Source organism: Haliotis asinina, chromosome 8, assembly GCF_037392515.1.
Source record: "Haliotis asinina isolate JCU_RB_2024 chromosome 8, JCU_Hal_asi_v2, whole genome shotgun sequence".
NCBI lineage: Eukaryota > Metazoa > Mollusca > Gastropoda > Lepetellida > Haliotidae > Haliotis > Haliotis asinina.
Window position 1 is genome coordinate 23,880,979 of NC_090287.1, and position 25,707 is coordinate 23,906,685.

At 40.6% G+C, this 25,707-nt stretch overlaps 1 protein-coding gene across 2 annotated transcripts; it reads left to right on the forward strand.

Annotated features, from left to right (window-relative positions):
* Positions 1 to 802: 802 nt before the first annotated feature.
* Positions 803 to 15,413, forward strand: LOC137294487 (potassium channel subfamily K member 16-like). Of its 2 annotated transcripts, none has more exons than XM_067825514.1 (5): positions 803 to 1,740; positions 7,895 to 8,056; positions 8,471 to 8,803; positions 11,443 to 11,676; positions 13,193 to 15,413. In XM_067825514.1, exons 1-5 carry the CDS (start codon positions 1,599 to 1,601, stop codon positions 13,198 to 13,200), a joined length of 879 nt encoding a protein of 292 aa, XP_067681615.1. In that variant the 5' UTR covers positions 803 to 1,598; the 3' UTR covers positions 13,201 to 15,413. The 2 variants fall into 2 exon arrangements, with proteins under 2 accessions (XP_067681615.1, XP_067681616.1); XM_067825515.1 differs by having other exon boundaries at positions 809 to 1,740; positions 11,443 to 11,594.
* The last annotated feature ends 10,294 nt before the right edge of the window (positions 15,414 to 25,707 follow it).

The window sequence follows — 25,707 nt, forward strand, 5'->3', positions numbered from 1 at the left end:
GTATCATAATCTGCAAAGTTGTGTTTTACATTACACGTGACCTTTAATTTTGATTAAAACCATTCAGAAGTTAATAGAGATGTAAATGATTATCACAGCTGTGAACGAACACAGCTGTGAAGTATCGATTTCAGACCAGGCGTTAGAACCTCGACTGGAAATGAACCGTGGAGAATCAATATTCTTACATAAGTGAGTGAGTTTAGTTTTACGCAGCACTCAGCAATATTCCAGCCATATGGCGGCGGTCTGTAAATAATCGAGTATGGACCAGACAATCCAGTGATCAGCATCATGAGCATCGATCTGCACAATTGGGAACCGAGGACATGTGTCAACCAACTCAGCGAGCCTGACCATCCGATCCCGTTCTTACGCTTCTTACGACAAACGTAGTCGCATTTAAAAGCAAGCATGACATAGCTTAAAACAACTTAACATTTCAATCTAGACCATTACACTCTCAACACATACAAAGGTGTTATTAATATGCATCTAAAAATCAATTTATCTATTGTCATTTTTTCCCCAGCAAATCGATTAAATACACGCAGGAGGTGAAACACTATTTAAGACACTGTGGTTTGATATCAGGTTCATAAAATCAGTGCTGTGCATCATGTATGGAGTCCGGAGTATCTGATTTCTGTTAACATGCATGAATGCAAGACTAACTGTCCTGTCCCACAAACGGACGTAACAGCCATGGTTTGGTTCATGTTAATATGTGGGTTACGATAGATTTTTGGGACCCGGCCAAGTGCTTTAGCATACATTTCCCACAACAACCTCCATTAGCTTCATTGTTTTAGAATATACCATGATATCCGGATCAACATTTCCTCATACATGTTTTAAACTCTTGTTAAGACCACTGGGAATGTGTCGAACTGCAAGTGTCTTCAATCAAAACATGTGCCAAACTGCGAGTGTCTTCAATCAAAACATGTGCCGAACTGCAAGTGTCTTCAATCAATACATATGCCGAAGTGGAGATTTCTTCAACCACAACAAAAGTCGAACTGTTGGCTTCTGTCAGATTTTTCCGTATTACTCCCCAGCTGCCTGCCATGGGGCCTATAACAGGATATACATATCCAATTGTACACCGACTTAATTGCTTATCAAGCCAGTACGAGCAATCTAGTGTCCTATTGAGATTTATGTCTAGTTCAACATGACGCTTCCGCACAATCGATCGAAACACCCAGATCCTAATTGTGTAACTGTTGGCTCTGTATCGCTTGTCGAGGATCGACCCAGGCGTAAACTCTCTACCCCGAGGCCTGTATACGGTCAAAGGCATCTTCTGTTGTCCTGGTGATAGTTCATTACCATAATACCAACTGCCATTTCAAAGTCTATAATCCAGTAACCGCAGAGTCATAGTTGAACAAACGGTTCTTCATACATACAACATCTACTTCTAGTTACGTTCTAGGATCTGGATAAGTTTCCCCCTTTGTACGATGGTTGGATTGGAACGAGACGCTCGCTCTGGTGGAAACGGCGCCTGTCGGATTGGGTCACGTGTGTGCTGGCAGATAGTTCCGGCAGCATATACTTCTCCCTCTCTGCTGCAGGCGTGACAATTCGCCATGCTGTGGAAAAGTATAGGCATCATCTTCGCTGTCCTTACCGTTTACGTCCTCCTGTCAGCGACAGTGTTCCATTATCTGGAACAGCCAAATGAAGTCCTTGTCAAGAATCACACACGGGATTTTCACCTGGACTTCCTTCGTAAGTAATGATTCTGTCAATATTGCATTACGTCAGACTGATCTCACTGACGTGAATAGGTGTTGCAAGTCGCATTACAGACTCTGGCATGTGTATGCGAAAGTGCATGCGTGTATGTGTGTACCTCTCAATAGTGCAGATATGCTCACTGACAAGATAGCTGTCGAATATCAGTCGTTGCGGAATGCTCATCAATGATGCGGATCGCATCATCGGTTTTTTTAATTCAGTGTAGTATATTATCCTCAAGATAATTATACATAATCATTTTTGTATAACTACGATGGAAGGTTAGTATACAACGATGTTCCCAGTATGTGAAAGTATGTGTGATAATAACAGCGATGGCCAAGTAAGGTTAGGCAATATTCAGTATCGGAGTAGTTTTCACTATTCAGCTTTCGCGATGCATGTATGTTGATGTTGATGTTGATGTTGATGTTGATGGTCATTATGTTCTAGTCCGGGCTGATAATATAGTGCTATACATAGTGCTAGCCTGATAGTGCTAACATACTGATCTAGAGCCAGTGCGGACTGGGATCGTCCTTATAGTGCTAGCCAAATGATATACCATAGGAAGGTGTGATGTAAATATTCCACTCAGGAACAATATACTGATCTAGAACTAGTGCGGACTGATGTCGCCCTTACAGTGCTAGCCAAGTGATATACCACGCCGAGTGATATACCACTCTTGACAAGCAGCAGGCAGGGTAACAACAAGAGCCTTTTGTAACATCTTTTGGTATGACGCGCACTGAGATCGAACCACCGACCTATCAACTAGATTATACAGGCGGTCCGAGCATTGTTTTCGGTTTGTGTCTTTGTTGTTCAATGCTGCATTCAGCAGTATTCCGGACCAGCGACAATCTGTAAATAATCACGTCTGAACAAGACAATCCAGTGATCAACAGCATGAACATCGATCTACACCAGTGACATACGACGATGTGTGTCAACCCAACCGGTCATAGTAAAAAAGACGAGGTTGCAACGGAGGGAAAACACATTCGTATTTCGTCTCGTATCAGTATATTCCATTTATAAGTTTTACAAATTTCCTAATTTCGATGAATTCTGCTTTAACTGAAGCGGCGAGTTGCAGGTTATTACTACAGATGTCTATACTACATCACTGATATCAGCTTAGAATGTCACACTTTAAAAATAGTACAGTGGTTTATATATATTTTATACTCTGTATTGTTTGTTGTTGTGTACTGTAAGGCTAAAGAGTTCTCTTGTCTGTGCGCGTTCTTCTCCAAGCACAAAATATCAAATCGATAACTATCCTACGTCTCTTGGCAAACATACAGCTGAGAAATCGTAAAAATAGAGTCATGTTATTGTTTCAGTAATAAAACTTACACTCTGATGACACCTGTCACAGGACACGAAATTTATTTTTTTAAGTGAACTAATTAGCGAAGTGGGAAAGACGAGTGTCATTACGTAGTCTGTCTTTTCTATTGTCCCCTGGCAATTGATGCCACTGGTGCCATGATACTTCACACTCGTCAGCAATAAAACCTGAAAGTCCACGAGGATCAGTCTGATATCTTACGATGCACGTAACGTTAACTGCAGATTACACAGTCAGCTATAGTAAGTTATGCACTCCACTTCAAAGGTAATACACGATAGCTTAAAGTGATAAGAGGCAAAAACCCACACGCACACACACCACATTTCTTTGATAACTACATACTTGAAAAAAGACCCAGACTTAAATATTGATGTACTTGCATATGAATTCAACCCTGAAACACTGCTAAGTAAGATCAGTTTAACACTATTGACAAAACCCAATTGGCTTGTGTAAACATCGTGATGTATTTATGCGCTTATGACTCCATAGGTAATGAGTGTGTGAGTGAGTGAGTTTAGTTTTACGCCACTTTTTAGCAATATTCCAGCAATATCACGGCGGGGGACACCAGAAAATGGGCTTCACACATTGTACCAATGTGGGGAATCGAACCTGGGTCTTCGGCATGACGAGCGAATGCTTTAACCACTAGGCTACCCCACCGCCCCCGTAGGTAATGAGAACATTGGTGAAACACATACAAAGATCTTAGTCTGTTTGGTTATGTTGAACATATCCTCCTCCACATGTTTTTTATGGTGAAATCAATCCTGGTTTTCAATTTCTCATGTTTTTTTATTCTAATGCTCATTGTCGAGTTATCTTTTCATCGCGTTGATTGAAATAATGATAATAATTGACTCTTCTACTATGCCTCAAGAAAATGCTGGATTCTGATTCAGAAAAATCAGACGGTATCAATTCTGGATTGATGCTGTCTGCTTTAGGCCGTTTCACCGCGTATTAACAAGTCTTATTGTAAGAACTACTTCTGTTTGACCACAATGATGGCGGGTTATAACAACAACTCCATGGATTTTGACGCTGACTCGAGAATTCGCCACATATGCAGTTCGAAATGTTTGGATTTAGTAGTCGCATGTACACACATTTGACGAAACGGCACTGTCTCTCTTTTGAACACACGAAAGCACAATGGACACTCGCCGAGCGTAAAAATCAACAATTTTTGATGAGATACAGATCGTAGGTCTATCAGAAAAGGATCTATTCTTCGATTCTGGAGGGTTCTGATTCGACATCCAGTCAAGTATTTTCCACTTTCACATAAATTTCAAACTTTCTCAAAATGTAAACACAGTCTCGTCCGCACATTTCAAACTGTTGCGTAACTCTGCTTCCATGAAAATAAGTAGGTCAGACGATTCCATTATTGTGTAAAAAATGTTTAAAAAATACGAAAGGCACCAACCACTCCCTTCACAGACGAGTCGGATCCCATATCGGATTACGCAGTGTCTTCCGCAGAGCGATTTTAAATGGGTCATGGTAGAATGGAGACAAACCTAGTAAGTTTATCTCCTCAATCAATAGTCTCACGCTGAGGTCATGTCCCACCATAACGAAATCCTTGAGTCCAAAGAATAGAACACTTATAAAATAATTAAAGATGAATAATGCAGTCATATCAGGCAAACGAAAAGTAGTATATTGCCAGGTTATGAATGTAACAGACAAAAACACAACAGACGAAAACGGTATGCATGTGCTGGTAGTCAACGCGAACTACATTTGGCGTGACGAGTGTACGACCACGAAACAGAAGATTCATAAACAATGGTAGTGTCCACGGTGTAAGCAGAGACGCAGGAAATATATCCATCTGTTAATAAGAGTATACACAACTTTCTCTACTAGTCTATAGCTTTGTTATGATAACTGGCTAGAAAACTGTAAATTATTGCTAGAACAAATGGAAAGTAGAACATTGTGGTTTGTGGAGCATTACGAGATGTTCACTGGTTACGAGGGGAAAAATAAATGACGTTTTCTCATTGGCTGAGAGCTCTTCTGTTATTTTCAATGTACCCAACATACTTTCTATGTTGGTCATGAATATCCCTCAGAACTGATAGAGAACAGTGATGTGATTGTTCTAATGGCGATTGTTTACAACATAGTACTGGCACAATTTTGATTGTGCTGTTTGATTAATTTACTTGGTTTACTTGCGCATTCCGCAACGACTGATATTCGACAGCTATCTTGTCAGTGAGCATATCTTCTTTTTATCTTTTTTTTTTTAATAACAAAAAAAAATGAAAAAATCTTACTCTGTTTCTATAATCTCATTTTAACTCTGCGGCTCGTTTTTGATGACGTAATGAATAATTTGATTACTCTCAGCATATGCCTCACATGTATTTAATGCACCAAGAAGTAGATATGAAATTGTGGCTGGAGTCCACAGACGTAAGACAAATAAAGTGATATCATCTAGTAGATTTTGAAACCATAAAGTAACGTCGTTGTCCAAATTTCAGAAATATATTCAACTCATTACACGACAATAGACGTTTTCTTTATCCTAAAATGATCCTAAAGCAATATTTATGAACGTTATCGGGTTGAAATCACGATTACTGGAAAATGAAATTCACCTCGCCTTTCATTAATACTTCTCAGCACCGTATACACAACTCTCCATATTAGGAGCTCCGTGTATATAAGACCAGAGTGTACTTCCCAGTGTATTTACTTAAACGTATACACACACAAGAGTTTTACTTAAGCACCACCTGTTGCATAATGCAACTACGAGAACAATGATAAACCAGAATCTGAACACAATCGATTAACTTTGAGATTGCCTGGTGATAGCAGGAGACCCCCTCTGATTAAACTGAACTAATTACTGTAACAAATAAAAGTAAGCGAGTCGAGTTTTACGCCGCTTTTACGTTATGTTCCAACAATGGGAAATGGTCTTCATCCGTGTGGAGAGGTAGGTTACCCCATTGGCCCATGTACAAGATGGATGACATAGGGAAAAAATAATTACACATGATTTTCGCTGTGAAAGTTGGGCAAGCCCTCAATACTATCTAAATATAAAGTTCTGCAAACAATCTAGCTTACACGAAAGAAATGGCTTGCTTCCAGTCCGGTGTCAGGCGGTCTATGTGTCAGTGTGGAAAAATCTCATTGCGATATTTACACGACTCCCGTAGCAGACCAAAACATTAAGCAGTTGACTGCATGTATTGTATTTCTCGAGTGATATATCGATTTTCCTCTCTCATTTTATCACTTACGTCATTAAGTTGTCTCCTGAGACAAAAAACTAGTTTGTTCCAGCCCTCGAAGTAGGTCGCTTTGGACAAGTATGGGTGATACGGTATATACTTGAATCATAAGTAATGTGTCAGACAGCTATAGCTAGCAGCTCGACAGCAGTTACACTGCTATGTATTGAACTGGAACAAGAGAGGCCCGCTTATCCCATCTGAATTTGTATAATTTATAACATGGGTTTCTGTGACTTCTGTGGTTAGATCTGTGACATAACTGTTATTGTCCCTGATTTTTTATGATTTGACAGAAAACTTTGGTCTCGTTTTTGATCCTGACCTGCACCGAAAGTAACCACTCACGGCACCTACGCGCATCTTCCCGATGTTGTTTTTCAGCCGGATGTCTATTTAGTTACTCGGTTTGGATTGGACAATGCATTTAGTCAATAGCGCAGGTGACATACAGAATTGGTCCTAGTATACACTCAATAACGGAACCTTGTATATACAAGACCACATATTAGTTCCCAGTGTATTTGTAAAAATAATTTTTTCACAACATAGTTTGGCAGGCAGTTGTGTTGTTTGGGCTGGGTGATACTATACTCAAGAACAAAAGAAACGCAAGTTTCGAAAAATTAGATTGTCATAAAGTAAGCTTTCATGTTTTTGTCTCCTGTCTAGAAACCTGACAAAAAGCCAGAGTTGTGTTTCTTTTGCTACTCAGTACACTTTTCAAAATTGTTGGAACTAACGCTAATATATCTGATTGCCAGTGTTCTCTCTGTCAGTTTAATACTCGTTCCAACACCGTTCCAAAATCGCGGCGACTTTACTAAGACAACACCTAAGGGCAAAACACAGCAAGATTGAAGATCCGATACCAATGCTTCAAACGGTTCAAAATTAACATTGATATATTTGGTAAGATAAATACATTGTTCAGCTGGTCTCTCGGGGCCCTTTCTGGCTCAGGGAACATAAACAAACATCGAGGGTACCTCAGCCCATGACCCCTCGTGACCAGTGAACAACTTATAATGTAACATTTGCACGAAAACGTGGGCGGTGCTTAATTAATGTTATTGTGTGTTTACTATGGAGATTCACATTGTGATATTTGAACGACTACCGCAGTACGGCTCTGCTTTTTTTACGCTCAAGTGAAATATCGACGCTCCTCTTACACGTCACTTGTTTAGTCAATAAGTTGCCTCCAGAGACAAAGATACAGTTATTCCAGGAACCAAAGTATACGCTTACTTTATAACTCTGGGCTTTTCTGAAGTTTTCATTTGATCACAATGATTTTACCGCAACCCGCTACATCTGCCAGGCAAAATAATTATCGTACCTCAACTTGAGAATGTGGAAATCTTACTGGTTTACTGACATTAGCAACATGTTTATTTCAGCTATATCCACATAGTAAAACGCAGAACGTACAATTTTCCCAAAGACGCTAAGCCGAAGGTGGTGTACCTATCACTACCCGAGAGAACTGATTCCAGTTTTTGACTTTCAGGAAAATACCCATGTATACCGCAAGACGAACTGGAGTTGTTTGTACAAAGAGTGTTAAAGTCGTACGATATGGGCGTGGTGGCGACAGCGACAACGACGTCGGAGAGTAACTGGGATTTTGCAAGCTCTTTCTTCTTCTCAGCAACCGTGGTCACCACGATAGGTACGTATGTTAGCTGCAGGATGGTAGATATGTATATCCCCCCCTTGACTATCCGTCTGCGCTGGTCGGTAGAATGAGTGATTTTTGTTTTGGCTAATCCTGGTCGATATATAGAAGATCCGGGTTAGAGCTGGTCTTCAGCAACCCGTGCTTTTCATTAAAGGTGGCTGAGGGGACTTGATGGTCAGAACATTAACTATTAAATCGCTGGATAAGGATTGGGCTATCATCTTTTCCCTGAAATTAACCTATTTTTCAGAGAAACATTTATTAAAATGAACATTATAATATTTTACAAACTGCCGCCATGAAACTTTTTCTATTCCTAAAACTGCAGTCATCTAGATTTTCATAGGATTTCTTGAACATTGCTTATATAACAGACTCTAATTGATCCAATGATATCTATTTTAGGCTATGGGAACATTGCCCCGAATACTATGGCTGGAAAAGTAATCTGCATATTCTGTGCCTTGTGTGGAATACCATTATGTACTGTGTTCCTGGCGGCCATTGGCCAGAAGCTGAGATTCCCTATCACCAAACTCCAGGAGAAGATGATCACGGGCCGATCTCACCGTATCCTCAGATGTGTCAAAGTCTGCCTTTGTGTGGTGCTGGGCTCCACCCTGCTCATCCTCCTGCCGTCTGTCATGTTTACCCTGGTGGAAGGGTGGCACTATGGGGTGTCTGTGTACTACAGTGTTGTAACCCTCACTACAATAGGCTTTGGGGACTATGTGGCAGGTAGGTTGGACTTGGTATTTATGTCTCCCAACCAAACGGAAACATAAGTCACATTAACCAATTCAGATAATGAGCCACGTTTCAGTCGATCCGAATTTTTGTCGCGTGAGAGTGAAAAGAGACAATTCAAGCAAATTCAGACCAACTTACACCAAATTCCAATTCATTGTTTCATAAAAATGCTGTTTACTTATGAATTATGATTTTAAACTTTACAAAAATCGTATTTCTATTATTTTATGACATGGTTTAGACAGCATGTCGTTAACCAAGAAGTCACAGACTGTCCCTGTTTGAAGAGGTCGTAAAATGATTTACAATTCGTCTGGCTCACTGGTTGCACATGTTGAGTGTTCTGTACGCTTACTATGTGTAGTTTCGCAACGCACAATGAGATTGATATAATACATAAGGCCCAACAAGACTTTTATAGCGGCAAAGCCTCGTTTTGAGATTCCCACGATTTCCAGATTTCCGTTTGTCAGAGAACTCTGTACAACGTGTTTGCAAGGGTCAGAATGAGCTCAGTCTTGATTAATAATCATATGTCTAAATAATACTGATTAATAATATTTACATAGGCGGTTGAATGAGTTGATCTCAAAACTCTGGACTGGGTATTGTACTGAGTTGCGCTATAGGACGGTACCCAGTCAATAGGAAATGAGACTGTTGTGTAATCAGTGTTTTCATTTCCTACATTTACGGTTTCTATACTCGAATAACTGCGACGATTATTGTAATCTAAGTGCTGTTTGGGGGATCGGTTTTGTACATAGGCCTGTACCCACAACAGACAAGAACATTGTCATCAATGTGTATATGGTTCTCGGCACTATATAAGATGGAAGAGGCGATACTGGGTCAGCACACATAGTTCGACTCAGGACGAACTCAGTAATGCCCACTGCAGATATCACTATTTAACTATATAATCATTCCACTTCAATAGATTCAGCTTCGAAATGAAATCTATAAAAAAGCAAAAACAAAACCATACGTGTCCACCCACGTGATATAGATGGAATGTTGCTAAAAGTGTGTGTGGGTGGGTGGTTGGGGGTCAGTCTGAAGTCACTCACTCACTCGGATGTTCTAGATATCGTAAGCTGAAAATACTGCAGACATATTTCACAAGCTAACGTATCCAATTTCTTGTTCATTGTATAGTGTGCATAAAGAACACGCACTTGTCAATGGACTCTTGGCCACACTTTCCGAACAGCACAAACCTGACAGCCGTAACGAGTTAATCAACATATATTGATCTCATTGCCGACGATTTGTGCTTCGTTCTTAACTTGCCAGCGACCCCAATGACTTGTATCATTCAGGTCCAAATCCTATATCTTTGACTGGCATTTTATATTCATAGCCAGTGACAGGTGTCTTAGATTCAGCGTGTATTTGTACATTGTGTTTGGCTTGATGGTCGCTATTGTTAAGTGAACAAGCATGGCGGTACCCTCCCATTTCTAATGGGAGTAAATGACTATGACACCAAGATGACTGATCCACAGTTCTACTAATACAAATTATGTGATTGTATAAACTACATCTGGCAATCACGTAAACACCTGGTGTCTCCACCCCTGACACAGATAACACCTGCCAGCCCCCTCCTCATACTGCCAATAAAGTGTAGAAATTCTCAGTGCCAGAATCCTCCGTCATTCCTCATAGAATGGCTGCAATGGTTCCTGCAGACTTTCAACAGGAGGATCTCTAAGTCGGGGTGGATATAGATAGTAACCTTCATTAGAGAAGGGTGGATATATGGACAGCTCCCACTGTGATGAAGAAGTTGATCATCCATATATTGTTATACCATCTTAGTGCCCATCCTCTAAATGCCTCCCTAGAAAGACTTGTCATCGTGTAGTCTCTGAATGTACGTTTTAGTAGGTTTAGTGCTGTCGTTTTATAAAACAGTTTGTGAACTAATGTACACTTACGAAAGTCGTACCCAAATGTGCCTGGCGCCTTCTCAATATGTGAACATGCGACCAATAGCTTGAATCATGTGTTTTAGACCTGCATTCCAGTCTTTTATAATCGTTCGTGTTGACCTAAAGTGTAAACATTGCCTTGGATTCAGGTGGTGTATAGTTACTGTTCACATGTCTAGTACACTAAGCACACTAAAGACATTAGCACATTTGTAATATTTTCATGTGTCAGCATATAAGACCCATTCCGGTGGAGCAAAGGAATGGACGGAGAAAAAATGTCCCAGAAAATGCTTGAAAAAAGGAATGAATTTCAAACTGTTGAAAACAGAGAAACTATCTTCTACAAAATATGGTTTTTCTTTAAGAAATAACATATAATAAGGGTAACAGCGTGTGTATTTGTAGCTTAAGATAACACAATTTTAGTGGCAATAAGCAACCGCTGCCCTCCTCTGAAAAAATGGAACCAGGGCCTCCTTTCACATAGCACTAAATTAATCATAGGCCACTAAGGCAGCCTTAGTACAATGTTAAAGAATGGGAGTAAAGGTTAACCCATGGTGAAGGCTGCTTCGTGAGAGGAGACAGAGAATGTGTGAACGAAACTCTGTAAACGAGATTGTACAAACCAGAATGTGTAAACTAGAATGTTTAAACCAGAATGTATGCTGTTTGTTTCTGTTGCAGGTCTGCAAGCAGTTCCTTATCGCGATTTATACCGTGCCGTCAATGGAGTGTGGGTGGTTCTAGGACTCGCCTGGGTAGCGCTGATCGTCAGTGAAATTACTGGAGACATCAATGACAAGATCGTCAAGAACGAACTGAAATGTTCTAAGAATGTCAGTGAAACGGTGAAAACCCTCTCCTACCGATTGAACGATATGCCGTCAGTAGCACCAGTCACATCATGGCACAGCGGGAGTTAGTTAATTTTAAATTACGTCGTAGTAAAAAATATATAATAGCTATATTAAATCTGTTTTTTCGAATCCACGTCGAAAGATGAATGAGTGAGTTTAGTTTTCCGCTGCCTCCAGCAATATTCCAGCAATATCACTTAAATTGTAAAGAATACACCCGGGACTTTTTATAACAAGTTCTGGTGGAAATTTGGTGTGTCATACAGCAACCGATTCTATACGCTGCCCAGCACACAAACCAAAATTCGCAGGGTTGGGTGCCACAGATTGTACTGAAGAAGAGGCATCGGTGACCCAGTTGTCTAATGTACTGGGCAGAGCTGTATAGTGCGGATGCGCTGTCCTTTACGCTTGTCTTACTAGTATCCCCGTGATTAAACCCTGAGGGCTTCATTTGCCGTTTGGCGTGATTGCGTTTCTAGGTTTTCAGAAAGTGAGTGAGTGTTCAAAGCGGCATTAAACCGAATAAACTCACTCACAGTCCCAGACGAGACATTACTTATTCAGTGCAGGCTTTTTCCACATCTGCCGAGTCGAGTCCCATGGTCTGAGGTCGCCTCAAAGTCAGTGTTTTAGTAATGCAGCGAAGAAGAGCAACGAATGCGTTTCCCTCATACTCCATCATATAACGGAAATAGATCCAATAGATGGGAAGGTCGGATAAGCTAATTGCAGACTACGGTCAACATACTCTATAGGTCGAAGGCCGTTAAGAGATTGGCGCTGTAATGGATGTAAGATTACTTCCAAGTACCAAGAGAGTTGATTAATATGATGTATTCCATCGCGTGTCTGGACAAGGCCTGAATTGATGCCTGTACATTTACCGAGCGTCCCCCATCCACCCAGTAAATGTCATCACCATCGTCGCCGTCGTCCTCGTCGTCATCATCATCATCATCATCATCATCATCATCATCATCATCATCATAATGATGGGCGATGGGGTAGCCCAGTGGTTAAAGTATTGACTCACAATGTGTGAAGCCCATTTCTGGTGTCCCACGCCCTCATATTGCTGGAATATTGCTAAAAGCGGCATTAAGCCATACTCACCCACTCACTCACTCACTCACACATGATCATCAATAGTAATTCTGAAAATATAGATTCCTCAATTATTAGCAAGAATAAGAACACGTCTACTACAGCAACAAGCAAACACAGTTCGATCAGTTCAGAAGTGCCGGTCGCTGGGAATCATTTGATTCGAGGGATTTGTTCTTGCAAACTCGATACGAATGGTAATATACCCACACGTCCTCATTCAGAACAATCATATCATCTCCTTTACAGTGTGATACCATGTGTGTCGGAATTACTAGATAGAGTATCGTGGGGGATTAACGTTGTGACCTTAGGTTACATGCGTACATTACCATAAGATAATTCATACATGTATGTATCAATAACCTATCATCAGTAGTAGTAGTTGTGGTTGTTGTTGTAGCAGCAGTAGTATAAGTAGTAATAATGGTTGTTTTTACATCACTGGATTGTATTTTCTCGCATTGCAGGTCTGTAAACAGAAGGAACACGAAATGACAAGTCTCGACACAGAAGGTATGGACAATGTGCTTGTTAAGTGAGGTATTTGAAGTAGCGGAGACCTATGTGTGAAGTATGGGACACTCAGGCACGTAGTACAGTATGTCTGCGACTGAGAATTCATATGGATTCATACCTTCTCACCTACAGAACAACGTCAGCATTACTCTATCGTTTTGTTTCACAAATATGCATGACGTACCCGTGTGAAACAAAATGGAACGTACCGTCATGCAACAGGAATTCCTTTAATCAACGTATTTGAAACAATCGAGCCATGTTAGAGCATTGCCACAGTGGTTGCAATGATACCTGTACAGTACGACGTCTTAATTGAATGCTGTCTTGATACCAGCACATGGCAATGCTGACAGTGTCATCTTAGTATCAGGATAAGACGATTCTGACGGTCTCTTAGAACCAAGGAAGATTGTGTGTTCTTTACACCAGTAAACAACGATGAAGACCGTGGTATCTTTATACCGATGTACCACGATGAAGTCAATTCTCTCTTATCACCGGTATACCACGACGATGACAATTCTCTCTTTATACCGGTATACGACCAAGAAGACGATACACTCGTTATACCGTTGTACTACGATGAAAACAATGCTTTCTTTATACCGGTATACCACGATGAAGACAATACTCTCTTTATACCGGTATACCACGATGAAGACAATATTCTCTTTATACCGGTATACCACGATGACGACAATACTCTCTTTATACCGGTATAGCACGATGAAGACAATGGTCTCTTTATACCGGTATACCACGATGAAGATAATACTCTCTTTAAATCGGTATACCACGATGACGACAATACTCTCTTTATACTGGTATAGCACGATGAAGACAATACTCTCTTTATACCGGTGTAACACGACGAAGACAATACTTTCTTTATACCGGTATACCACGATGAAGACAGTGCTCTCTTTATACCGGCATACCATGAAGAGACAATACACTCTTTATACCGCTGTACTACGATGAAAACAATGCTCTCTTTATACCGGTATATCACGATAAAGACAATACTCTCCTTAAACCGTTATATTACGATGACGACAATACTCTCTTTATACCGGTATAGCACGATAAAGACAACAAATAAAACAATATTCTCTTTCTACTGGCATACGACGATGAACACAATACTCTTTTTGGCCTTTTTCATGCACATATCGAGGTAATCCACTATGTGTTGAAATATTTTTGCATGGTTTCACTTTTCTCCACATATGACTTCCAAACCCTCTGTTCCGGAGGACACCGGTGATGTTGATGCCAACAAACCACATTCGAAATGAATGTGGAAAACATCACAGTAACAACGGGCTTTGATACCTACTATGATCCTTTATTACTGAGAACGTCAGTTGGTTATCCAACCATTTATGGTATGTGTAATGCGTTAGCAGACTGCATATTTAGCTAAACAGTAAGTGCATGCAAAATCGTGATACATCGTACCTTTCGGCGGTAATTCGTTATGTTGTTCACATCCATGACACTGCACAAACGTGAAGCGTAAAATGTATCTGCGAACATTTTCACACACAGATATGTAATATATGAATGTTCTACTGATAATAGAAGAGTTGTCAACGAAGAACATTTTTAGATTGTTGTACACTTTTCAATTTATGTTTTCTAAAGTATCATTTATGTGTGTATTTTTTGCCCGTATATTTTGTGTACATGTGGAGAGTATATGTCTTTTTCTATATGTTTTCCACTTGTTCTACATTTTGAACAAAATGGTTCTGTTCTTTTAGATTTCAATACTGAACTGACGTGCAAAAGAAGGTTCACACCCTCTGCTCCGGTAATACGTACACAATATTTGTGACTTGTAAGGCAAGCTCAAAACACTTTTTAAAAAGTTACGTTGGTTAAGGGGGGAAACCATTAACAAAACCGGTGGCCACGTTCTGTTGTACGTCAGTCATTTTGCAATCCTCCGTTCACTGCGTGAGTGTCCTGAGTGTCGTACCACAACGAGGGAGAAAATTCCAGTTCCGGCATCAAAGACGTTACCACACTGCGCAACGAAACGGAGAATTACTGTAATCCCATGCCATACATTTTCATGGCATTAAATATCTTTATTCTGATTGTATTACGCGTGTGATACAGTATATATTTTTACTTTTCACATATAAAGAAATTCAAATATCAGATCTCGTTTATTCTATTCCATCTCTGAATATACACACCCAGTAAGTAATATCGCGGTTGTATGTCCACGTGAGTTTCGAGTGTACTCATATACACATGGGTATCAATGCTCTATATGACATACGAAGTAGAGGATTACATTCGGCGGCGCTCAGAAACGTCCTGCTTGTTCATTATGAGGACATGCGTTATAATACGGGTTGTTATAATGCGTTATAATACCATGGTGTTTTGTGATTAATAGTGGTGGCTATTGCTGGAGCAGTTCAATGATTTTATCAAAACACATTGTTATAAGAACCTATGCTTTTAAAATACTCGACATCGTGAAAACATGAAATAACTCCGTTCCACCCTATTAGTGGACATGGACAGCTCTTGTTGGAGCAAGACGTAATGGGGTGAGTGAGTGAGTGAGTGAGTGAGTTTAGTTTTACGCCGCACTTAGCAATATTCCAGCTATATGGCGGCGGTCTGTAAATAATCGAGTCTGGACCAGACAACCCAGTGATCAACAACAGGAGCATCGATCTGCGCAATTGGGAACCGATGACATGTGTCAACCAAGTCAGCGAGCATGACCACCCGATCCCGTTAGTCGCCTCTTACGACAAGCATAGTCGCCTTTTATGGCAAGCATGGGTTGCTGAAGGCCTATTCTACCCCGGGACCTTCACGGGTTCGTAATGGGGGTTTAACGCAGCGTTCTTGTAGTGCTCTGTTGTGTCTATGAGTGAGACCATGCGTATGAGCGTGCATGCGTGCGTCCATGAACTTGTTGGCAATCGCAGTGCATTTTGAGAAGAGATGATGATTTCATGCACATTTCTGTCAATATGGGTAAAACATGTGGTAACACCGGTGCAGTGTGATCTAAAAAATACTGGATACAATCAACTTTTCCCCAGTTTTACAAATATCTTCAGCTGTCCATGCCAAATGTCATGAACAGAGTCTGTTCGGAGATTCCTTGTCGTGAGAGAAACCATAACGAATTATTATTATGAGGACACTATTGGTTTGCTTAACCGTACCCGTGTTGCAAAACGACCTTGTGAGCTTGTGACTCACATAAGTCTATGTTGAAGGATGGAGTGACCATTACTTTAGCGCTAAGATAGCATTGTGCAAAGGGTCCTAGTGCTATGATATCAGATATCACATTCTTAAGTGTCTCTAACACTAGTAACAGCGAATCCCGAAAATGTTCGCAAAATATTCAATATAAAATAGAGAACAGTACTTTGAAGACGGGCAAGGTTCATGCAAGTTCATGCAGGTTCAGACAGACTTTGGTATATTGTTGTTATGGGGTGTCACGTCCACGTCTTACCACACATGACCAGGATGGGGACTCAACCACACGTGACATGACATACACTACTCAAGAGACGTAAAATCACGTGACCACAGTTAATATCCCATGGTTGGTGACTATAGCAACACATGGCCTACCAAGAGTGGGTGATCTTCACTTAATCCATCTTTGGGCGAGGTATGCAGTAGTGTTGGGGACTGGTTGAAATATTACAGCTGATGATTGGTTCAATACGAACAAGCAAGCATTGAAAAGAATTGGTTAACATCATTTTTCACAGATTTTCACGTTCGTGCTTTTATTGCAGATAAGTTGAAAGAAAACACGTGGGATTTTCTGGGGGTTTTGGGTTTTATTTTTTGTTTTTCTCCATTTAGAAACAGCGCAAACTTCACATCCAATGTAAAATGCTGCGACCTGCTCTTTTAAACACATTTTCAGACAATATTGATAAGACTAAGGTTATTGTGTTCAGAAATAGTGGGCCCCTTAGACAGTATGAAAAGTGGTTTCTTTTTGGGCAAAAGCTGGAAGTTGTTTCATACTATTTTGGGTATCGTGTTTACTCCTAGGTTAGTGTGGACTAAAGCTCACACTACTCTTGCGGCACAAGCCAATAAAGCCGTTATGGCTATCTTTAGATTCCAAAAACGTGTAGGTTTTCTGTCATGTGCAGATCTTTTTAGAATATTTGATGCTATGGTAAAACCGATTCTCTGCTACGGTTCAGAAATTTGGGGTGTTACCCACAGTAAAACCATCGAACAAATATAGATAAAAACATGTAAATATTTCTTAAAAGTTGGTAAAAATACTTGCAATAACATGGCACCAGGTGAATGTGGCAGATTCCCTCTTCAGCTTACTTATATGTCAAGGGCAGTTAAATATTGGTGTAGACTTTTAACTCTCCCAAGTTGTAGGTTGCCCCACCAGTGTTATTTAATGCTAAAGTCACTAGATGAATCTGGACGAACGACTTGGGCATCTCACATCAAGAATATATTATATAGACTTGGGTTTGGCTTTGTCTGGATTGCACAGGATATTGGTAATATTGTTGTCTTCATGTCTGTTTTTAAACAAAGACTATCTGATAATCTTTCACAAGACTGGTTCTCATCGCTACATAATACAACCAAGTGTTATAATTATATACTCTTTAAGTCCACCTTGAATGTCGAATCCTATCTCTCAATAGATATTGCCCCATATTTGAGAAATTCTTTAACAAAATTTAGATGCGGCAAATATAAACTTTGTTCTGAGACTGGCAGATACAACAATATCCCTTATGATTCAAGATTCTGTCACTTCTGCTATCAAATGAATTTGTATGTAATTGAAGATGAAATACATGTTTTACTTTATTGTAAAGCCTACCTAGACATAAGAAAAAAGTTTCTGGATAAATACTTGAAACACCCTATATCACAACACAGTTTTATAAACATTATGACTTCAAAAAATATAGATGTTATAAAAAACTTATGCCTATTTTTATATAATGTTGGGAAAATAAGAGATTCTGATGTATTTAGATAAACGCATGTAAATTCTAATTATACCTATGTTTGTATTTTGGGCCACTGGCCTATTACTGAATAAAATGTCTGTCTGTCTGTCTGTCTGTCTGTCTGTCAAACACTGGAGGTGTAGTTCCAAAATACGAATAGTTTCTATTCGAGTACTAGAAAATGTGATCGATTGCTTGGTCATGTTGTCCCTGAGACCATTCTTCGATTAATCGGAACAACTCTAGTGTGTTGGTCCATCCGTCCATCCGTCCAGCAGTACGTGCAATGTTAGATCAATCACAAGTGGCTGGATCAACATGTCTGGACAACACTATTCAGTGAGACCATTCAGATCAACGAGAGAGAAGTCAATATACCTATTACAAATCAGGAATATATGAAAACAGTCTCCCAGGCAGCGATTTCAAGGTTCCAGCACCTGTGTGTCAGTTGTGGTATTGTTCCAATTGAGCTGGGCGGCTGCAAACAATACCGCCAGTCGTAACTACTCGTGTCATTCCGGTAAGGCGGTTGGCCTTCTTGCGGGTTACAGAAGGAGACGAGTAGTTACGAATGTCGATACCACAAACAAACCAACTCTTTATGGCGATAGCAGCTGGAATTAGCTTTCACAATTGCGTCTTCCGTAACCGCCATGCGAAAATCAACGTTTGAACGTTTGTGCAATATAGTCATCTTGTGTTTTGACCCGTGAAAGTCCCGGGGTAGAATAGGCCTTCAGCAATCCATGCTTGCCATAAAAGGCGACTATGCTTGTCGTAAGAGGCGACTAATGGGATCGATTGGTCAGGCTCGCTGACTTGGTTGACACATGTCATCGGTTCCCATTTGCGCAGATCGATGCTCATGCTGTTGATCACTGGGTTGTCTGGTCCAGACTCGATTATTTACAGACCGTCGCCATATAGCTGGAGTGCGGCGTAAAACTAAACTCACTCACTCACTCACTCTTGTGTTTTGTATATTAATATTCCACGATGCGTTTTGGCATGCTTGGGGGCGCGGTGGGCGAGCTGGCTAAGGCGTGAGGCTAATAGCGATCCAGCTAGGTGTCGGGATCGAGCCCGGGTGTGAAAACCTGGTCAACTATGTGTGCAGACTCTTTTAGTGTTATCACAACCCCTAGCGTACAGTACACAACCCTAAGAACTTAAAAGAACGCCCTGTTGCGGGTACAGCAACGTGCACTGAACTTGGACAAAGTGCTGTGAGTATGTGTCCCAATCCACCAAGCTGTTAACGGGTACCGTGTTATAATGAGAAAGCTTCAAATACTCGGTGGGCCTAGTGGCTCACAAGAGTTATATTCCCCAGGGAGTTGAGATTGATAATACGATGTGCTGTTGAGATTGACATACAGTGATCGAGGAAATAAACGCCTACGCCTTGAGCATGCACCAGTGCGTGGGTATGTGCGCTATAAAAATATCTTATATCCTATCCAATCCAACCGTATGGTATTTAATTATGTTTATGCCCTTCTAATCGATACGTCACAAGTGTCTGTGAGAAAAAGTCTACAATGATCTGTATCTATTTATTATTGATAGCCAATAGGGAGGTTAGATATATTATTTATCACCATCAATCAGATGTTTCCTGTCTTTGTTTCTATCTTTATTATCCCACGTGAATAAACTCCTATAATTTGATTGACACTCACGGGCGAATAATTCTACTATAACTAATTAATATCACACGACAAAGGATTTAGGAGGTGGAAAATCTCACTCAGATGCCCACCGATTTACTGTTATAATATACACCTACAAGAGGATCACAGAATAAAGATTTTAATTACAACACGTATTGCAACAATGATAAGGCTAAAAAAAGTGAAATGTTTCTCGGGCATCGGCACCCTTTTTTGTGACAATGTTTTATTGCCATTTTAAAGAAATAATGTTGACTTTGCTGCGTTTTGAGCATCCATTTGTCCACTATAAGAGTGAGTGTCATTAGAACATGTGTGACTGAATGTACAATTCTTTAACACGTGTTGAACTTTCCAAACTGTATTTCTGAGAGAAAAAAATAAAAATGTGTTCCTCCCTCTATCAAAAATTTAAAAGTTCTACCGCTCTCGTCACTTTTGAAGAAAAATGTCCCCGAGAAACATTTGATTATTTTTATGCAGCCTAAGTGACGCCCGCAAGAATGTTTATGTTTTGGTGTTAAACGTAACGCCAAAACACGTTGTCATAAGTGAATTTGACACTTTCAGCGAAGTTCGAGGGGGCGGGAACATGAACAAACAACCCATGGGCCCCGAGACACCAGTGAACAACGTATTTATCTTACCGAGCACCTCAATGTTAACTTTGAACTGTTTGAATCACCGGTATCGGATTATGACAGGGAGTACCACAGTTAGGCTGTTAGCCAATACCAACGACAGACGACAAGGAAACGTAGACCTTCATTCATTTTTTTTCATTTTTTACGTACATAAAATATGTAACTCCCTTGCATTTCTCATGAAAACAAAACCGTGTATGTTTTGTATGTTATTTTTCGGTCCTGTAAACAATAACATGAAATATATTATGCTTACTTACAGTCGTCAGTTTCGCCTTTCAGCTGTGACATGACCTATATATTACCGTAAATGATCTGATGTTATTACAAACACCAAACCGATCGATACCAATCAAGTTCAGATCAATAGGCAAATCATTGTTTGCAATCCGGTAGTTTTATTCTAAATTGATCTGACAAAACATCCACGTTTTACAGTCTCTTTTTTTTTGTTGATTTATATTTTTTTTAATTTTTTTTTTTGGGGGGGGTGAGTGTGGGGGGGGGAGAGAAAATGTCGAAAATGTGCAGTAGAGTTTGCTGTGGAATGACGAACAGACAGGCACCTGATAACGTTTATGATGTGTGGTGTAACGTGATGCAGACTGACCTTTTCAAAACATCATTAAAATATGCCTTTGGCTTTCAGTCGAATTATTAATAATATATACCAATTTATCAATGGTTATTATAAACGCTTGGCTATTGTAACAATGTTGATGTGATATGACAAGAGGGACGTAGCGTGCAGAAAGTGTCGCTGAGTTGCTATACATTCCTGTTCTACACACAAGGCAACTAGATTTGCTGTCTGGAAAACGGCTCTGTTATTCTTAGGATTTCGGGATGCCAGAACTACCCATCCACCAACCCAATTAACGCTCCTAACACATTTTGAAGTTCACACACCAGTCCATGAAGCGGGATGAGCGTAAATGCTGTAAAAATGAACAAATTGTAACAGAATTCTAAAATTTCTTACTGCATTCCGAAGATATTCCAACTATTCCTCTCAATTCTTGTAACATGCCCGAACATGTTCAAAACTTTCGAGGTACCTTCGAAGTGGTAAAATATCGAACGGCATGTGAAGTGCTGTCTTACTTCATTCTATGTATACTGAACATATTCGAGGGAGAAAGGAAAAGCAAGCCACTTCAAATCCTGTCAGAATGTCCCAAATGCGCCTCGAATGTATCTCGACTGTTGCTGAAATACAGGTGGATTATTCTTCAAATGTACCGGAATATTTTGATTGCAGCTGGAATACAGCCCAAATGCATTCAGAACGTCCCAACGCTCTTCAAGTGAGCCCTGACGTCATCCGAATGCCGCAGTTTCGCAAAAGAAACGTGGCCACATGTCACTGAAACTTCAACATATCATTTGGGAGTTGCATTCTTACAAGGTTTGAAAACAATTGGGCATTTTGACATTCTCTCCCGAATTCTGTTCGAACTGATTCTCCTTGATTCCTGTCAGTTCGAAATAAGTGTGAAGGAGCCTTTACGAGCAGCGTCATTCAACCAGCTACCTGCCTCTCTTGTTAGGAGTCATTGTTGAACATCAGTATCACAGAACAGACCCCATAAACAGCTTTTGAAGTCACACGTGTGTCAGCTGTTTCGTCAAAGGTCAACACAACTGTGGAAACAACACATTAAAATTGAATATTTTGACACGTGTTCTCGCCATTGTCACGCCAAACCTTCCAGCAATTATTGCAATTGGGCTTGGTCCCGACTCCATGTCTCTATGTGTGCCATAGTTCCCGTAATACCGTTGTTATCAAAGCCTTATATCAGTCAACAGTTGAATCAGTATTACGGGTGAATTGCAGTCGTCACTGTTACGGATGGATTACAATCGTCAGTGTTACGGATGGATTACAATAGCCACTGTTACGGGTGACCTACAGCTTATTCCATATCTGCTTTAAATAGACTTTGCAATGAGGACAATGCATGAGCGTCTGACAAGACAAGACCCCAGTTTTGAGATTGAATGTTTGTTAAGGTACCATGCTAGCGTAAAACACAGACCTTCCCCGTGTAACTCACGCTGCTAGATACGGATGTGACTAGAGGACATTATGTACTGATTCAAGGACTGTGGTTATCACCCGTATTTAAAGGTGAGAGCTTCAAGTTTCATGTTATAAGGGTCGTGGGTGGAGTTCAGCATCCTGCTAATCAGGTTCTATTCTCCCTGTAACTACAACTGGTAGTCACAGAGGGAAGACGAGTAGTGAGTATTGTTTCACGCCGCTTTTAACACTAATCCTCCAATAACACGGCGGGGGACGCCAGTAGAGGGATTCGCACATTGTCTCCATGTGGGGAATTGAACCCGGGTCTTCGGTGTAACGAACGATCACTTTAACCACTGGGTCACCCACCTCCCGGGAAGACGAAGAACCGACCAAACAACGTACCTGTCACTGACGCACTAGTATGCAACACGTATATATATAAATCAATTGATAACATCAGATCATAATGAACAAATTCAATCAGCAATTTATTTATTGATGAAAAACAATGTTGAAATGATGTCAGAAGGAGATTGTGGCATTATTTTTGATACGCTGATCATCTGGATTGCCAGACAATAGTGCCATATTACGGTCTTTTAATTGTCACATTTAATCTACATGACAAACCTTCTCTGAATGGACCAATATGGACAAACTGCCATCGTTTAATTGTCACAATATAAGAAGTTATTGCGACAGGTTTCACCAGCCCCATAGCAGAAGGCCCCGTGAGTTGATATGGTAATCTGCTATGAAAGGCGAGAGAGAAACTGACATTACCTTTTCGTCGTGTACCACATCAAGGGACGTAACTCTAAAACAAACTAGGTTTCGCCTGTTAATGTTTCGAGCATTTGCGTGCATTCAGTTTAGAGGCCGGGTAATAAGGCTGATACGGATTTTCCGCCATGTTGTTGACAAGCATTTTCGGCCTGGTGGTTAATATGGGCGCGTATTCTCAATATTACTCACTGGCACATGATAATAACCATAACTGTCACGTTCACTGGTTAAGTACCAAAGAGAAAGGGCGTTCAGTTACACTCAGTCACCATTTCCAATCTGGATCCGATTCGTTTCAGAATCGGATCGGCACCCTCACGTGATTCAAAGTTATCATAGGATCGCGCCATGAATGTTTAGAGCTGTTCCAGATAAATATCGAGTGGATTCATTGTTTAAATGTAGTGATATGGGTGTTGTGGTTTGTAGAACCTGCGCGCACCTTACGAGGTAGGCATGCTGCCAGGAAGATTAAGCTGACCGCTGTAGTGTGTCATAAAACCCAAACAGATCCACATGGGACATATGGTTTGCCGATGTCAATCTCAGGGGATGAAGTCAAATGGACTGTAACATCACGTTAAAGAATTTTGCGTCTATGTGTGTATGCGTGCGTGCGCGCAACGGTGTATACTGCATTGGTAACCCGTGCCTCGGCAGCAACATCCGAAGCCATCCTAAAGAATCCAAGGTCGGTACTAAGAGGCTATTACATGATCGTCCCTGGAAAAAACAACCCATAATACGGCGATAAAACGATGCTCCCCCAAGCACACATTCATCCAATTCCAATTGATATTAACTACTGGTTAAGGAGAATATCCGTCAAATTCAGGCTAACATGACATTTCTCATTACCAGGACTTTGATGCTAGTAGTAGTAGTAGTAGTAGTAGTAGTAGTAGTAGTAGTAGTAGTAGTAGTAGTAGTAGTAGTAGTATACAGATAGAAGTATGTCGTCAAAATAATGTTTTTGCTAATTTGTTCCCCGACAAGTAGTTCGACTTTCCGTGTATTATTCTCAACTCCTTAGGGAGTATACTAGTTGCCTACAATGGTTGCTACAGTCCCGACGAGTGCTGGTTTAGACCGTTTCCACTGATATATCAAGTTATCATTATTCCGAGACAAGTGAATGTCCGTGATTGTTCTGATACCAGTTCTGCCGGGAACATTAAGGGAGATGATTATAGACCATTCTTTGAGCTGTTGATGTTGTAAAGATACATATGTTCCACTGCACTCTAAACAGCATCACGGATAGCAACGACAGCGGTATTACAGAATGTCAGGTATTGATCTATGTTGTAAACAAGCTGTTAGACCCAGAGGTTACAGAAAAGCTGTTGCCATCGAGGTTTGTAATTGTTCCGACTTGTCGAAAGGTGGGTCAAACGTACAAATCACAACGTATGTTCCAATTAATTTCTTTCAGTAACCAAACACGCTACACGAAAATATGTGCCACTATTCACGAAGAGCAAGTCACGCCATCAATCAATCAATCAGAACGCTAGAAAAAACAGTACATGTGTTTACCCGACACGGAATGAGTCAGTCGGATTGAACACCGCTTTGGGTGAGTTTAGTTTGACACCGCACTCAGCAATATTCCAACTATATGGCGGCAATCTGTAAATATTCAAAACTGAACGAGACAATCCAGTGATCAATGTCATGAGCATCGACCTTCGGAACTGGGATACGATGACATGTGTCAATCAAGTCAGCCAGTCTGACCACCAAATCCCGTTAGTCACCTCTTACGACAAGCCAGGGTACTGACGGTCAAGTTAAACCCAACTCAACAATATTTAAGTAATGTCTTTGTGTGTCAGTATAATGTGGAAGCAATTTTCCCCAGGTGAATCGGGTCTCGGACGTTTACCATTATGATGGAAACCTCAAGTACGAGATACAGCGTTGACCAACTTTAAAATAGATTAGAGGCATCTAATATCCCCGTCACAACGAGCTCGTTCTAAGTACGGTCTTGAAAACTGTTCGGATCTGGCTCGAACTGTATGCGAACGGACTGGACGTAGTGGTATCTGTTTACTGTCTGTTTAAGAACGTTATGGACGGGCTTGGTTGGAGTAGGGGCAGAAGGGTGGTTCAGAACGCTGTACATGTTTCACATTCTACCCGTTCCCAAATGGGACGGGTTGACCACGTACTTGAAACTAGATTGCCGTACTACGAACGGAATTGCCGTACTTCAGTCTTACTAGGGATTGTCGTACTTCAGTCTTACTAGGGAGGTGTGCGGACGTAGTGCAGTCGGGAATCCATTGCAATACGTTTGTACACAGTTTCCACAAC

Excerpts from the sequence above, each read along its gene's own strand:
- LOC137294487 (XM_067825514.1), top strand. The coding sequence starts at position 1,599 with ATGCTGTGGAAAAGTATAGGCATCATCTTCGCTGTCCTTACCGTTTAC. Across the intron at positions 8,057-8,470 it reads AACCGTGGTCACCACGATAG|GCTATGGGAACATTGCCCCG; the intron begins GTACGTATGTTA and ends TATCTATTTTAG. Across the intron at positions 8,804-11,442 it reads CTTTGGGGACTATGTGGCAG|GTCTGCAAGCAGTTCCTTAT; the intron begins GTAGGTTGGACT and ends TTTCTGTTGCAG.